The sequence below is a fragment of the Carcharodon carcharias genome, chromosome 10, assembly GCF_017639515.1.
Source record: "Carcharodon carcharias isolate sCarCar2 chromosome 10, sCarCar2.pri, whole genome shotgun sequence".
Taxonomy (NCBI): domain Eukaryota; kingdom Metazoa; phylum Chordata; class Chondrichthyes; order Lamniformes; family Lamnidae; genus Carcharodon; species Carcharodon carcharias.
In genome coordinates, this window is record NC_054476.1 from 86,958,865 (window position 1) to 86,976,577 (window position 17,713).

Sequence of the window (17,713 nt, forward strand, 5' to 3'; positions counted from 1 at the left end):
ACTCCAGTCCGACGGGAGTACACGTCTCCTGTCCGACGGGAGTACAATATTCCAGTCCGACGGGAGTACACGACTCCAGTCCGACGGGAGTACACGACTCCATTCCGACGGGAGTACACGACTCCAGTCCGACGTGAGTACACGACTCCAGTCCGACGGGAGTACACGACTCCAGTCCGACGGGAGTACACGACTCCAGTCCGACGGGAGTACTCGACTCCAGTCCGACGGGAGTACACGACTCCAGTCCGACGGGAGTACACGACTCCAGTCCGACGGGAGTACACGACTCCAGTCCGACGGGAGTACACGGCTCCAGTCCGACGGGAGTACACGACTCCAGTCCGACGGGAGTACACGACTCCAGTCCGACGGGAGTACACGAATCCAGTCCGACGGGAGTACACGACTCCAGTCCGACGGGAGTATAATATTCCAGTCCGACGGGAGTACACGACTCCAGTCCGACGGGAGTACACGACTCCAGTCCGACAGAAGTACACGACTCCAGTCCGACAGGAGTACACGACTCCAGTCCGACGGGAGTACAATATTCCAGTCCGACGGGAGTACACGACTCCAGTCCGACGGGAGTACACGACTCCAGTCCGACGGGAGTACAATATTCCAGTCCGATGGGAGTACACGACTCCAGTCCGACGGGAGTACAATATTCCAGTCCGACGGGAGTACACGACTCCAGTCCGACGGGAGTACACGACTCCAGTCCGACGGGAGTACACGACTCCAGTCCGACGGGAGTACACGACTCCAGTCCGACGGGAGTACACAACTCCAATCCGACAGGAGTACAATTTTCCAGTCCGACAGGAGTACACGACTCCAGTCCGACGGGAATACACGACTCCAGTCCGACGGGAGTACAATATTCCAGTCCGACAGGAGTACATGACTCCAGTCCGATGGGAGTACAATATTCCAGTCCGACGGGAGTACACGACTCTAGTCCGACGGGAGTACATGACTCCAGTCCGACGGGAGTACAATATTCCAGTCCGACGGGAGTACACGACTCCAGTCCGACGGGAGTACACGAGTCCAGTCCGACGGGAGTACACGACTCCAGTCCGACGGGAGTACACGACTCCAGTCCGACAGGAGTACACGACTCCAGTCCGACGGGAGTACAATATTCCAGTCCGACCGGAGTACAATATTCCAGTCCGACGGGAGTACACGACTCCAGTCCGACGGGAGTACACGACTCCAGTCCGACGGGATTACACGACTCCAGTCCGAGGGGAGTACACGACTCCAGTCCGAGGGGAGTACACGACTCCAGTCCGAGGGGAGTACACAACTGCAGTCCGACGGGAGTACACAACTCCATTCCAAAAGGAGTACAATATTCCAGTCCAACGGGAGTACAATATTCCAGTCCGACGGGAATACACGACTCCAGTCCGACGGGAGTACACGACTCCAGTCCGACGGGAGTACAATATTCCAGTCCAACGGGAGTACAATATTCCAGTCCAACGGGAGTACACGACTCCAGTCCGACGGGAGTACACAACTCCATTCCAACAGGAGTACACGACTCCAGTCCGACGGGAGTACACGACTCCAGTCCGACGGGAGTACATGACTCCAGTCCAACGGGAGTACATGACTCCAATCCAACGGGAGTACACGACTCCAGTCCAACTGGAGTACATGACTCCAGTCCAGCGGGATTACACGACTCCAGTCCAGCGGGAGTACACGACTCCAGTCCAACGGGAGTACACGACTCCAGTCCAACGGGAGTACACGACTCCAGTCCAGCGGGAGTACACGACTCCAGTCCAACGGGAGTACACGACTCCAGTCCAGCGGGAGTACACGACTCCATTCCATCAGGAGTACAATATTCCATTCATTAATTATGCACAGGCGAGTATCTCTCCAAGTCACCTGGCGGGTGCTGATTTGACTGTCCCAACGTTATCTAATGGGGTCGAACATCCAGGCCCCATATTTACACGCCAGCCACGTACTCACATCTCACTGTCTCCAGCCCAGCTGTCTCCAGGAGACCCACAGACATGTCTGGTAACCAGATGAAGAGGGCTGCACCCCGTTTCTGACCCGATTCACCCTCCAGGCCTTGAACCGAGGAATCCAGCAGCATACAGATGGGCTCTATCCCAAGGATGGCTCCAAGAAGCATACCAGCCACACCCCACTGGCCTGGGAGGCCATAGCAGAGGAGGTCAGTGCGGCTAGCCACCATACCCACAACGCCATCCAGTGCAGGAAGAGGGTGAATGATCTCATCCATTCTGCCAGGACAAGTCATCCTTCAGATAAAAGCAAAACACTGTGGATGCTGGAAATCTAGAAGAAAATAAAAATACCTGGAAAAACTCAGAAAGTCTGACAGCATCTGCGCAGAGGAACACAGTTAATGTTTTGAGTCCCAGTGGCTCTTCATCAGAACTGGTGAAGAGTCATTCAGACTCGAAACGTTAACTGTGTTCCTCTCCGCAGATGCTGTCAGACCTTCTGAGTTTTCCCAGGTATTTTTGTTTTTGTTCTAAGTCATCCTTCAATTCCCTCCAATATCAAACTCTCATTATATTATCATATACTCAAAGGGCTGCTCCGCCATCTCATCTATCATGCTGCTCACACTCCATCCTCAGCCCGTTCTGAAGAGGACTCATCACACACAGGGGGCATGCATGTTTTCCCAACTTCTGCTCCATCCATTCTCATCACATTCCTTTCTTTTGTCTTCATGGACTGCAGCAGTTCAAGAAGGTAGCTCACCACCACCTTCTCAAGAGCAACTAGGGATGGGCAATAAATGCTGGCCTAGCCAGCGAAGCCCACATCCCTGGAATGAAGTTAAAAAAATGCAGTCCAAGCTGGCACACAACAGAAGGGTAAGATCCCAGGCCAGAGAAGGGACAGCAAACATCATACCCCAAGCTGGCTGGGGAAGGACAGGGTTCGCTCCTGTGGGGAAGGGGAGATCAGCTTGTCCCAGCAACATAGTATAGATGACAGCTTCATGAGTTTATCACATCCTGACATTCACAGCGAGTAACATGCAATCTTGTAACTGCCTGCTTGTCATGAAGGTATGATAATTTTCATGATTTTTTTCTGGTTTATTGTAAAGTAGGTTATGGGGGTTGTGTTTTTCTGTCTGTGTATGCGATTTAATTACATTTTACAGCCAAGCAGACTGCAAGCTGAAGCTATCAAAAGAAGTAAGGTGTAGGAGTGTCTTTAATATGCTAATGAGTTAACATGGTTGGGGTCTGAGCATGTAAGGTGTAAAGGGAAATTGGATTTTTGATAAATGAAAGGGAATTTGAATTTCAAAGAGGTTAATGAGAATATTGACAACATGAAAAGAAAAGATAAAGTTCCACAGACATATGGAAGCAATGGAATTTACATATTAAAAGGGGTGAAACATATATAAAAGAGAATGAGGCTATGTGTCAGGGGAAGGCACCATAAGATCTAATAGAAGGCCGAGAAGCCTCCAGTATTTGTGCATTAAGACTGCTGTCTACAGAAACTGAAGCTGGAGAAAGCCATTTTGAATTCCACTATCCAGGGTATTGTGTTAATTTGCTGGATCTGTTAAAATCTAAAATATCAATTTTTGGACCATTGCCTTAAATTAGGTGTAACTAGGAGTCAGGTTAATTAATGATTTTAGGAGTTATTATAGTAGTAATTTGTAAACCTAAGTATGTGCTTGAAATCTTTTCTTTGGTTAATAAATATTTTACTTTTAGCTTTTAAAAAATCTCTAAGTCTTGGTGGACACATTACTACTGAATTCAGTTCAAGCATCTCAAAATAAATACAACTTGCAAAACTGTTGTGATAGCGGGATCAAGTTTCCCTCGTGGATTTTATCCGCCCGGCACACATCATCTGCCGCATCATAACACTGTTCATGAACTAAAACTATCTTCCCCCTCTCATACACACCAGTCGATCTTGGAACACAAGGAGGGACAAAGTAAGCCTCAGCCCTTAGACCACCTCGGAGGAGGAAGCCACTGAGGAAGAACCATCATTGCACTCACCCGCACCCTCCAACAGTGCAGAGACAGACACCTTGGTGTGGCATAGCTCTAGATTAGGGTCATCTACTGGAAAACACCTCTCCATTGCAGTCGGAAACAGGAACAGCACAGGTCTCCGGCACTTGGAGGGCTGCTGGATACCAGTCACCCGTTGTGTCTGAGTCAGATGATGAGCCTCTGCGAGCTGCCCATAACACAATGATGGAGATGCAATGACAGGCGGCAGAACATCAGTAAAAATCTGGAATTAAGTCTAATGATGATCACGAAATCATTGTGATTTATGTAAAAACCCATCAGGTAAAGTCCTTTAGGGAAGGAAATCTGCCATCCTTCCATATTCTGGCCTACATGTAACACCAGACCCACAGCAATGTGGGTGACTCTTAAATGCCCTCTGAAGTGGCCGAGCAAGCCACTCAGTTGTATCAAACCGCTACAAAGTTACAAAAAAGGAATGCATTTGGACAGACCACCTGGCATCAACCTAGGCACCGGAAACGACAACAGCAATCTCAGCCCTGTCTACCCTGCAAAGTCCTCCTTAGTAACATCTGGGATCTAGTGCCAAAATTGTCCCACAGGCTAGTCAAGAAACAGCCTGACATAGTCATCCTCATGGAATCACCCCTTACAGGTCATGTCCTGGACACCACCTTCACCATCCCTGGGTATGTCCTGTTCCACCGGCAGACCCAGCAGAGGTGGCACCACAGCGGTATATAGTCGGGAGGGAGTTGCCCTGGGAGTCCTCAACATCGACTCCAGACCCCGTGAAGTCTCATGGCATCAGGTCAAACATGGGCAAAGAAGTCTCCTGCTGATCACTACTTACCACCTTCCCTCAGCTGATGAATCAGTGCTCCTCCATTTTGAACATCACTCGGAGGAAGCACTGTGGGTGGCAAGGGCACAGAATGTACTCTGGGTGGGGGACTTCAATGTCCATCACCAAGAATGGATCAGTTGCACCACTACTGATCGAGCTGGCCGAGTCCTAAAGGACATAGCTGCTAGATTGGGTCTGCAGCAAGTGGTGAGGGAACCAGCAAGAGGGAAAAAAACATTCTTGACCTCATCCTCACCAACCAACCTGCCACAGATGCATCTGTCCATGACAGTATCGGTAAGAGTCACCACCACCACTTCTTGAGGTGAAGTTCCATCTTCACATTGAGGATACACTCCATCATGTTGTGTGGCACTACCACCGTACTAAATGGGATAGATTTTGAACAGATCTAGCAACCCAAGACTGGGCAACCATGAGGTGCTGTGGGCCATTGGCAGTAGCAGCATTGAATTCAACCACAATCAGTAGCCTCATGGCCCAGCATATCCCCCACTCTACCATTACCATCAAGGCAGGGGATCAACCCTGATTCAATGAAGAGTGCAGAAGAGGATGCCAGAAGCAGCACCCTGCACACCTAAAAATGAGCTGTCAATATGGTGAAGCTACAACACAAACAGCTTAAGCAGCAAGTGATGGACAGAGTTATGTGATTCCACAACCAACGGATCAGATCTAAGCTCTGCAGTTCTGTCACATCCAGTCGCGAATGGTGGTGGACAATTAAACAACTCACTGGAGGAGGAGGTTCCACAAATATCCCCATCCTCAATGATGGAGGAGCCCAGCACATCAGTGCAAAAGATAAGGCTGAAGCATTTGCTCCAATCTTCAGCCAGAAGTTCCAAGTGGATGATCCATCTCGGCCTCCTCCGGAGGTTCCCAGCATCACAGATGCCAGTCTTCAGCCAATCTGATTCACTCCACGTGATATTAAGAAATGGCTGAAGGTACTGGATACTGCAAAGAATATGAGCCCTGAGAATATTCCAGCAATAGTAATGAAGACTTGTGCTCCAGAACTTGCCACACCTCTAGCCAAGCTGTTCCAGTACAGCTATAACACTGGCATCTACCCGGCTATGTGGAAAATTGCCCAGGTATGTCCTGTACACAAAAAGCAGGACAAATCCAACCCAGCCCATCAGTCTACTCTCCATCATCAGTAAATTAACGGAAGGGATCATCAATAGTGTTATCAAGTGGCACTTACTTAGCAATAACCTGCTCACTGATGCTCAGTTTGGGTTTCACCAGGGTTACTCAGCTCCTGACCTCATTACAGCTTTAGCTCAACATGGATAAAAGAGCTGAACTCCCAAGGTAAGGTGAGAGTGACTGCCCTTGACATCAAGGCAGCATTTGATCAACTGTGGCATAAAGGAGCCCGAGCAAAACTGGAGTCAATGGCAATCGGGGGGGAAAACACACCTCTGGTTGGAGTCATATATAGCACAAAGGGAAATGGTTGTGGTTGTGGGGGCTCAATGATTTCATTTCCAGGACGTCATTGTAGGACTTCCTCAGGGTAGTGTCCTAGGTCCAACCATCTTCAGCTACTTCATCAATGACCCTTTCCTCCATCATAAGGTCAGAGGTGGGGATGTTCGCTGATGATTGCACAATGTTCAACGACATTCTTTCCTCCTCAGGTACTGAAGCAGTCCATGTCCAAATGCAGCATGACCTGGACAATATCCAGGCTTGGGCTGACAAGTGGCAAGTACATTTGCACCACACAAGTGCCAGGCAATGACCATCTCCAACAACAGAGAATCTAACCATTGCCCCTTGACATTCAATGGCGTTACCATTGCTGAATCCACCACTATCAACATCTTGGGGATTAACATTGACCAAAAACTGAACTAGACTAGCCATATAAATACTGTGGCTACAAGAGTAGATCAAAAGCTAGAAATCCGGTGGCATGTAACTCATCTCCTGACTCCCCAAAGCCTGTCCACCATCTACAAGACACAAGTCAGGAGTGTGATGGAATACTCTCCACTTGCCTGGATGAGGGCAGCTCCAACAACACTCAAAAAGCTTGACACCGTCCAGGACAAAGCAGCCCGCTTGACTGGCACCACATCCACAAACATTCTCTCCCTCTACCACCGACGCACAGTAGCAGCAGTGTGTACCATCTACAAGATGCACTGCAGGAATTCACCAAGGCTCCTTAGACAGCACCTTGTAAACCCATGACCACTACCATCCAGAAGAACAAGGGCAGCAGATAGATGGGAACACTGTCACCTGGAAGTTCCACTCCAAGTCACTCACCATCCTGACTTGGAAATGTATCCGCTGTTCCTTCACTGTCACTGGATCGAAATCCTGGAACTCTCTCCCTAACAGCACTGTGGATTTACCTACACCACATGGACTGCAGCGGTTCAAGAAGGCAGCTCACCACCATCTTCTCAAGAGCAACTAAGGATGGGCAATAAATGCTGGTCTCACAAGAGATGGGCACATCCCATAAATGAATTTTTAAAAAGCATCAAAAGTATCCATCAATCCCACCCTTCAGATTGGAAAAGGGTTTGGAATTGCAAAGTTCTTGTTGTTTCCCTTATCGTACCTATCGCCCCACTGTAGGATAGAAAAGCTATTTCTGCAGATACTCACGTACGACAGCAATAAAACTGGTTTTATCAAGAAGAATCCATAATCCAAAGCCTAGGATAACAGCCCCCAGAATCTGTAAAAATAATACATAAATCAGCTAAACCAGAAGAGAAACAAACAAATCACTGTTTACAGCTGGGGGCAATGAGGAAAAAAAGAACTCTTCAATGAAGTGACTATCTCCAGAAAAGGTTCCAGTGAGAGGTCAGTAATTATTCAGTCTGAAAATTCCCACATTCAAGAAGGATGGAAAGTTGTCTCGGGGTGGCCGTGTAAGATCTAAAAGATACACCGTGTGAAACAGACTTGGGGAAACAGCCTCTAGCCAATTTTCAGAAATCTACTGTACCAGTAACAAAAGTTGTGTTAAAAAGCCATTGGAATTCCACCGTTGAGTGGGTGCTGTGGTAACCTTGCTGGATTACCTGTCCAAATTTCCAATCTCTTTTTCGACTATTGCCTTAAAGGGGGTGTAATTGGGAGTCAGGGCCATTAGGAATTGTGGGATTTGTTATAATAATAAGTAAAGGTGTAACTTGTAACCTTGTTTATGTGTTTTACTTATTTGCTTTTGTTAACAAATGTTTTTATTTAATTTTCAAAATCTCTAAATGTGTTAGTGGACTCATTATTTCTGAATTCAGTTCATAAACTTTCTCGTAATAAATACAAATTTGCAAAACTGCAGTGATAGCGCGGCTAAGTTACCCTTCTAGATAACCCTGGCAAATACAACCTTCCATCTCATAACACAGCCGAGTCAGTGAGAGGCCCCCTATATCTCCACAGAGTCAGTGAGGGGCCTCCTGTATCTCCATAGAGAGTCAGTGAGGGTCCTCTTGTATTTCCACGGAGAGAGTCAGAGAGTGGCCTCCTGTATCTCCAGAGTCAATGAGGGGCCTCCTGTATCTTCACAGAGAGTTAATGAGGGTCCTATTGTATCTCCACAGAGAGTGAGTGAGGGGCCTCCTGTGTCTCCACAGAGATCAGTGAGGGGCCTCCTGTACCTCCGCAGAGAGTCAGTGAGGGGCCTCCTGTATCTCCGCAGAGAGTCAGTGAGGGGCCTCCTGTATCTCCGCAGAGAGTCAGTGAAGTGCCTCCTGTATCTCCGCAGAGAGTCAGTGAGGGGCCTCCTGTATCTCCGCAGAGAGTCAGTGAGGTGCCTCCTGTATCTCCGCAGAAAGTCAGTAAAGTGCCTCCTGTATCTCCGCAGAGAGTCAGTGAGGGGCCTCCTGTATCTCCGCAGAGAGTCAGTGAGGGGCCTCCTGTATCTCCGCAGAGAGTCAGTGAGGTGCCTCCTGTATCTCCGCAGAGGGTCAGTGAAGTGCCTCCTGTATCTCCACAGAGAGTCAGTGAGGGGCCTCCTGTATCTCCGCAGAGAGTTAGTGAGGGGCCTCTCACAGCAATCCAGTGATCTTTCCTGCAGCAGATTACTGAAGCACCGCCTCGTGGGAGTGAAAGTGGATCTCCCTGAGGAAGTCAGCATTCAGCCTGCTAGCGCTGCCACTCTACTAGTGTCCCTGTTGTTGCCTGTCAGCCAGCCCCGACTGCAATGAAGTAGGTACGGTCAGCTCAAGAGGTAAGGCACAGTACAAAACTAAAAAAAAGGTACGGTCGCAAATGCTCAGCAAAGCCCCAGATTTTCATCCCCGGGTCCAGTTTGCCAAGTTGGGAGATTTCCCGGTCAGCAAATCTGATCTTTAAAAATGTCTGACTGCAGGTTGGATTGTCTCTATATATAAACAGGGCTTTGAAGAAGAGTCAAAATGTTAACTCTGTTTCTCTCCTCACAGCTGCTGCCAGACCTGTTGAGTTTTTCCAGCATTTTATGCTTTTATTTTGGATTGTACACCAGCTGGACACTGGGAATACTGCAAACTCTCTTCTTTATATCTGTCTTAGTAAGTATGGGGACTCAGCACCTTCCCCTCCCCTTGTCACCAGGGCAGTGTACTCGAGCTCTAAAACTGGAGCCGAGATGGCTCTGATTTTCTTCAGGGTGCAGGATATTTGCCTAAAAGGTGCCCACAGAATCTCAGAACCTGGAAATCTTGAGGATTTGCTCATTCAACACAAGTTAATGTGGTCTTGAGCCACCAGCTGTTTAGGCAGATGCCTGAGGAACAAATACCATACTCACAAAGAAAAGTAGATTGAAGAGGAACAGGAAATATTTGGTGACTTTAATGCAGCCTTTTCCCATGTTTTCCTAGTGGCCTGTATGAACAGAAAAACAGAATCTTATTTCAGACTGGTACCAATCACTACACTTTCAAATGTCCCAAATGACAGTTAGAATGAATCAGTTAAAAAAACTGGAACCAGCTCCAGCTCCTTAACCTCAGCAGTGAACAACACTATTTTCTGTAAAATGTAGGTGTTGACCTTTACCCCCTGGACTGGGATCGACCTCTACTCCTTGGACTGGGATCGACCTTTACCTCCAGGACTGGGATCGACCTTAACCTTCAGGTTTGGAATCGACCTTTACCCCTGGATTGGGATCCAACTTTACCCCCTGGACTGGGATCCACCTTTACCCCCTGGACTGGGATCCACCTTTACCCCCTGCACTAGGATTGACCTTTACCCCCTGCACTGGGATCGATCTTTACCCCCTGCACTGGGATCGACCTTTACCCCCTGGACAGGGATCGACCTTTACCTCCAGGACTGGGATCGACCTTTACCCCCGCACTGAGATCGACCATTACCCTCCAAGACTGGGATCGACCTTTACCCCCCCAAGACTGGGATCGACCTTTAACCCCCCAAGACTGGGATCGACCTTTACCCCAAAGGCTGGGATCAACCTTTATCCCCAAGACTGGGATCGACCTTTACCTCCAAGACTGGGATCGACCTTTACTCCCAAGACTGGGATCGACCCTTACCTCCCAAGACTGGGATCAACCTTTACCCCCCAAAACTGGGATCGACCTTTACCCCAAGACTGGGATCGACCTTTACCCCCAAGACTGGGATCAATCTTTAACCCCCTGGACTGGGATGGATCTTTACCCCCTGGGCTGGGATCAACCTTTGCCCCCAGACTGGGATGGACCTTTACTCCCAGGCCTGGGATGGACCTTTACCCTTGGACTGGGGTCGACCCTTACCCCTGGACTGGGATCGACCTTTACCCCCTGGATTAGGGTCGACTTTTACCCCCTGAACTGGGATCGACCTTTATCCCCTGGACTGGGATCGATCTTTAACCCCCTGGACTGGGATCGATCTTTACCCCATGGGCTGGGATCGATCTTTAACCCCCTGGACTGGGATCGATCTTTACCTCCTGGACTGGGATTGAACTTTACCCCCGGACTGGGATCGACCTTTACCCCCGGACTGGGATCAACCTTTACTCCCTGCACTGGGATGGACCTTTACTCCCTGCACTAGGATTGACCTTTACCCCCAGACTGGGGTCAGCCTTTACCCCCGGACTGGGATCGACCTTTACCCCCTGGACTGGAGCCGAACTTTACCCCCAGACTGGGAAGGACCTTTACCCCCTGGACTGGGATCGACCTTTATCACTGGACTGGGATCGACCTTTACTACCTGGACTGGGATTGACCTTTACCTCCAGGACTGGGATCGACCTTTATCCCCCCGAATGGGATGGACCTTTACCCCCTGGATTGGGATCAACCTTTACCCCCCAAGGCTGGGATTGACCTTTACCCCCAAGACTGGGATCGACCTTTACCTCCAAGACTGGGATCGATCTTTAACCCCCTGGACTGGGGTCGATCTTTAACCCCTGGACTGGGATCGACCTTTAACCCCTGGACTGGGATCGACCTTTAACCCCTGGACTGGGATGGATCTTTAACCCCTGGACTGGGATGGATCTTTACCCCCTGGACTGGGATCAACCTTTGCCCCCGGACTGGGATGGACCTTTACTCACAGGCCTGGGATCGACCTTTACCCTTGGACTGGGGTCGACCCTTACCCCTGGACTGGGATCGACCTTTACCCCCTGGATTAAGGTCGGCTTTTACCCCCTGGACTGGGATCAACCTTTATCCCCTGGACTAGGATCGATCTTTAACCCCCTGGACTGGAATCGATCTTTACCCCCTGGGCTGGGATCGATCTTTAACCCCCTGGACTGGGATTGATCTTTACCTCCTGGACTGGGATCAACCTTTACTCCCTGCACTGGGATGGATCTTTACTCCCTGCACTAGGATTGACCTTTACCCCCAGACTAGGGTCAACCTTTACCCCCGGACTGAAATCGACCTTTACCCCTGGACTGGAGTCGAACTTTACCCCCAGACTGGGAAGTACCTTTACCCCCTGGACTGGGATCGACCTATACCACTGGACTGGGATCGACCTTTACCACTGGACTGGGATCGACCTTTTCTCCCTGGACTGGGATTGACCTTTACCTCCAGGACTGGGATCAACCTTTATCCCCCCGAATGGGATCGACCTTTACCCCCTGGACTGGGATCGACCTTTACCACTGGACTGGGATCGAGCTTTACTCCCTGGACTGGGATCAACCTTTATCCCCCCGAATGGGATCGACCTTTACCCCCTGGACTGGGATCGACCTTTAGCCCTGGACTGGGATCAACCTTTACCCCTGGACTGGGGTCAACCTTTACCTCCAGGCCTGTGATAGATCTTTATCCCCTGGACTGGGATCGACCTTTAACCCCAAGACCGGGATTGGCCTTTACCCCCAACACTGGGATCGGCCGTTACCCACAGGAGTAAAATTGGATCCAGAACCTGTGAGCTGACCAAGACTTTGTGAGGTGACAACATGTTGGAACATGTGAGAGAGGAAAGGTAGGTTGGTGATGGGACAATTATTTGTGAGGATGGAGGGGATTTTTGAGGCTTGGGGTGAAGTAGGGAGGAACAGTAGCTGAAGAGAGACAGAACAGTTAAAGTGATCAGCTCACATGTAGATCAGGAGGGAAAGTTGGATAAAAACAAAAAAACTGCGGATGCTGGAAATCCAAAACAAAAACAGAATTACCTGGAAAAACTCAGCAGGTCTGGCAGCATCGGCGGAGAAGAAAAGAGTTGACGGTTCGAGTCCTCATGACCCTTTGACATCAGCTGTTTAGTGGCAATAGGTGTGGGTCTCCTGGACAAATGAGTTCAGAGAGGGGGAGAAGGGGAAAAACTGGAGAGCAATGTGAGTTCAGGGCTAGGGCAATGGGGGGAGATTCGAAGTTTGGCTCACTAGCCTAGGGGCAGCTGATCAGATTGTCTCAATCTCAGTGACAGAGAAGTCCATGAGCTCCTCAAACTTGTTGTTGGAGGTGTTGGTGGAAGGGGCTGGGAGAAGAGTTTAAGAAGATGGGTTGAAATACAGAAGAGAGGGTTATCTTTACATTCCTGGAATAGAGAACAGGATCCAAGAATGCTTTCTATAGTCCAGTCAGAGCTGGTGGTGAATGGCTAATTCTGTTATCCGCCATGTCCATTGAAGTCTGCATCCCTTGGAGTTAAGGGAGCAGAGATGAGGGCCCTATGGGAACAGCCAGGGTGAGACAGAGTTTTATTAGGGACCAGGACAGCGAAGGTGAAGTTGAGGGTTTGCTTGTGCAGGTGGGTAGCTGCAGAAGCAATGTGGTGAACGGATGACTAAAGGCTGGAGAGCTGGGAATTTGAAAGTGCCGGTGTAACGATGGGTGGAGAGTTTTTCCTCAGATACAGAAGAGAGTGGAACTGGGAGAGGGAAGGGAGATGTGGGTGGAGACAGATGTAGCAAATGAGCTCATCATTGAAAGCATAAGAGTAGACAAGACATGGGAAACGATAAGATCCAGGGAATGGTTGTGGCTCTGGATTGGGGAGTTTATACGTGGAAGAAGAGATTCAAAGAGGGTGAGAGGGCAGTGAACTCAAAGGTGAAGGAATATGAGTGAGATAGAGATGAGAAGCCACTTAGTGCAAAGGATGAGGGAGAAAAGTAGTGAAGATATCCCAGTGAGAAACTTGGTGCTGTACTTGGGCAGGAAGTAGAGACTGAGGAGAGGGCTTAAATAAGGTGAGTATTAAAATGAGGAGAAGGTACTGGGGGCGTGTGGAGGTGAACAGTCAGAAGGTGAGGGGCAGTGAGAGCTGATTCACAGGGTCAGTATTGAGAGGGCAGGAGTGAGAGGTGTAAGGTCAGTGAGAGAGTAAGATAGGCCAATTAGGGGTAAGTCCGTCGGAGGATTCCCAGGGAGAATGTAGGCTATCTTACAGGGAGTGAAGCCTGGGACAGCATCAGGAAATCGGAAGCTCAGGGAGTGGTGCTTTGGGGTACAGATTTGGGAAGGCAGAAAAGAGAGAAATTAAAGAAGGCAATGGCAGTGGCGGGGGTGGGGGGTGGGGGGGGGGGGGGGGGGGGGGGGTGGGGGGGGTGGGGGGGGGGGCAGTGGGCAGGTGGTGGAGGGGGCCTGGGGGGCACGATGGGGTGGTGGTGGTGGTGGTAAAGGGAAAAGAAAAAACAAGGTGTAATAGAAGTGATGGGCTCGGGTTCAAATGTAAATAAACACGAGGAAACTTACATTACAGAGGAATGGCTAGATAGGAAGATTAGAATAGATAAATTCTGGTAATAAACAGGAAATAGGAAATGACATAATTAAAGTCAGAGGCCCTATGATGAGATAAAGTGAACATAGATAAGGTAGAGTTAACTTGAAGCAATGACAAACTGATACTCAGTCTTAGTGACAGATGTAAAGGGTAACCTTCCCTCCATCATAAGGTCAGAAGTGGGGATGTTCGCTGATGATTGCACAATGTTCAGCATCATTCACAACTCCTCAGATACTGAAGCAACCCATGTCCAATTGCAGCAAGACCTGGACAATATCCACGCTTGGGCTGACAAGTAGCAAGGAACATTCGCGCCACACAAGTGCCAGGCAATGACCATCTCAAACATCAGAGAATCTAACCATTGCCCCTTGACGTTCAATGGCATTACCATCACTGAATCCCCCACTATCAACATCCTGGGGGTTACCATTGACCAGAAATTGAACTGGACTAGCCATATAAATACTGTGGCTACAAGAGAAGGTCAAAGGTTAGGAATCGTGTGATGAGTAACTCACCTCCTGACTCCCCATAGCCTGTCCACCATCTACAAGGCACAAGTCAGGAGTGTGATGGAATACTCTCCACTTGCCTGGATGAGTGCAGCTCCCACAACACTCAAGAAGTTTGGCACCATCGAGAACAGGATCCCACTGTTTTACAGCTATTCGTCTTTTAAAAACGATAGCTCTTAATCAATCCAGGTTTCAAACACCCTCATCAATGAAATGAGAATCAGCTGGTTTCTATAATGGACGCTGTGTAAATTAAGACGTTTTTCTCATAGGCAGTGTTTATGATGGACAGGTTGTAAAACAGGAGCTTCTATACTGAGTGGACAATGGACCCTGCAGGTTACCACTGAAGTGCTGACTGCAATTACCCAGCCCATGGTATTGTTTGGCCAACCCTATCAAATGAAATCCTCCAATCCCTGTACATATCCTTATACTCATTCAACACCCGTCTCCTTAGTAACCTAGCTCCCATTGAGACTATGCTGTGAATCTTTCCCTTCAGACAGTTATGGAGCCGTGTGGAAGGTTCACCCTCTCAAGGGCACAGTAGGCCCCTGTGGAGATGATGTCACTTTTACTGTGTTTACTGCAATGAAAACCAAACTGCCAACAAAATGGTAATAACTACTGAGAAAGGACTTTAAAACAACAGAGCTCGTAATGTAAGAAGTACATTAAATTCACAAGAAATTAAACAAACATTATCACATGGTAATGGATATTACTGAGGCCTGAACAGCCCACTGCATTGGCCACCTTTGGATAAACCCAAAGGCAGCATTCAAATTTCAAACAACAAATACACTTCAAATAACTACGCTCCAACAGACCAGCGCTGGGAGCAAGGATCAGAGTTAGACCAGTGCTGGGAATCGGGAACAGAGTTAGTCCAGCGCTGGGGGCAGGGATCAGAGTTAGACCAGCGCTGGGAGCAGGGATCAGAGTTAGACCAGTGCTGAGGGCAGGGATCAGAGTTAGACAAGTGCTGGGGGCAGGGAACAGAGTTAGACCAGTGCTGGGAACTGGGGACAGAGTTAGACCAGTGCTGGGAGCAGGGATCAGAGTTAGACCAGTGCTGGGAGCAGGGCTCAGAGTTAGACCAGTGCTGGGAGCAGGGCTCAGAGTTAGACCAGTAATTGAGGCCAGGATCAGAGTTAGACTAGTGCTGGGAGCTTGGGTCCAGAGTAAGACCAGTGCTGGGGGGAGGGATCAGAGTTAGGCCAATGCTGGGAGCTGGAGACCAGAGTTAGTAACTTCAAGCACATTAGATAAGGGGACGACAATGAAAAAGGGGACGGGAAATACAGGACTGAAGGTGTTGTATCTGAATGCATGCAGTATACGAAATAAGGTAAATGAGCTTGTGGCGCAGATTGAAATGGGAAGGTATGATGTGGTGGGCATCACGGAGACAGGACTGCAGGGGGCTCAGGACTGGGAGCTAAATATCCAAGGATATACATCCGATCGAAAAGATAGGCAGGTTGGCAGAGGGGGTGGGGTTGCTTTGTTAGTTAGAATTAAAATTAAATCAATAGCAAGAAATGACACAGGGTCAGATGATGCAGAATCTGTGTGGGTAGAGTTGAGGAACCGCAAAGGTAAAAAAACCATAATGGGAGTTATGTACAGGCCTCTGAACAGTAGTCAGGATGTGGGGCACAAGATACACCAGGAGATAGAAAAGGTGTGTAAGAAAGGCAAGATTACAGGGATCATGGGGGATTTCAATATGCAGGTAGACTGGGAAAATCAGGTTGGTAGTGGATCCCAAGAAAAGGAATTTGTGGAATATCTACGAGATGGCTTTTTGGAGCAACTTGTGATGGAGCCCACTAGGGAACAGGCAATTCTAGATTTAGTGATGTGTAATGAGGCAGATTTGATAAAGGAGCTTAAGGTGAAGGAACCCTTAGGAGAAGTGACAATAATATGATAGAATTTACTATGCAATTTGAGAGGAAAACGCTGGAATCAGATGTAACAGCATTACAGTTGAATAAAGGCAACTACAGAGGCATGAGGGAGGAGCTGGTCAGAATTGACAGGGAGATGAGCCTAGCAGGAAAGACAGTGGAACAGCAATGGCAGGAGTTTCTGGGAGTAATTTGGGAGACACAGCAAAAATTCATCCCTAGGAAGAAGAAGCATACTAAAGGGAGGACAAGGCAACCATGGCTGACAAGGGAAGTTAGGGACAGCATAAAAGCTAAACAGAAAGCATACAATGCGGTGAAGAGCAGTGGGAAACCAGGGGATTGGGAAGCCTACAAAGACTAACTGAGAACTAAAAAATAAATAAGGAGGGAGAAGATTGAGTAACATCCCCGAAGTTCAAGAGAGTCGGGGGGCAGAGGTGAGTATGGTGGCCATTACCAAGGAGAAGGTGGTAGGAAAACTGAAAGGTCTGAAGGTGGATAAATCACCTGGACCAGATGGATTACACCCCAGAGTTCTGAAGGAGATAACTGAAGAGATAGTGGAGGCGTTAGTGGTGATCTTTCAGGAATCACGAGTCAGGGAGGGTCCCAGAGGACTGGAAAATCGCTAATATAACCCCCTATTTAAGAAGGGAGTGAGGCAAAAGCCAGGAAATTACAGGCCGATTAGCCTGACCTTGGTCGTTGTTAAGACTTTAGAGTCCATTATTAAGGATGAGATTTCAGAATACTTGGAAGTGCATGGTAAAATGGGGCAAAGTCAGCATGGTTTCATCAAGGGGAGTTCGTGCCTGACAAATCTGTTAGAATTCTTTGAGGAGGTACCGAGTAGGTTAGACAAAGGAGAGCCAATGGATGTTATCTACTTGGACTTCCAGAAGGCCTTTGACAAGCTGCTGCACAGGAGGCTGCTCAGTAAGTTAAGAGCCCATGGTGTTAGAGGCAAGGTACTAGCATGGATAGAAGATTGGCTGTCTGGCAGGAGGCAGAGAGTGGGGATAAGGGGGTCCTTCTCAGGATGGCGGCCGGTGACTAGTGGAGTTCCGCAGGCGTCAGTGTTGGGACCACAACTTTTCACTTTATACATTAATGATCTAGATGAAGGAACTGAGGGCATCCTGGCTAAGTTTGCAG

The 17,713-nt window shown here is 48.8% G+C and overlaps 1 protein-coding gene across 2 annotated transcripts in view; it reads right to left on the bottom strand.

Annotated features, from left to right (window-relative positions):
* The window catches only part of cd82b (CD82 molecule b), an 865,856-nt gene that overhangs the window by 752,218 nt on the left and 95,925 nt on the right, over nt 1–17,713 (bottom strand). For both annotated transcript variants that reach the window (XM_041196576.1, XM_041196577.1), the window contains 2 exons: nt 9,689–9,765; nt 7,549–7,621 (listed from right to left, as the gene is read on the bottom strand). In XM_041196576.1, coding sequence (XP_041052510.1) covers nt 7,549–7,621; nt 9,689–9,751 — 136 coding nt within the window. In that variant the 5' untranslated portion in view covers nt 9,752–9,765. The remainder of the gene's footprint in view (nt 1–7,548; nt 7,622–9,688; nt 9,766–17,713) is intronic.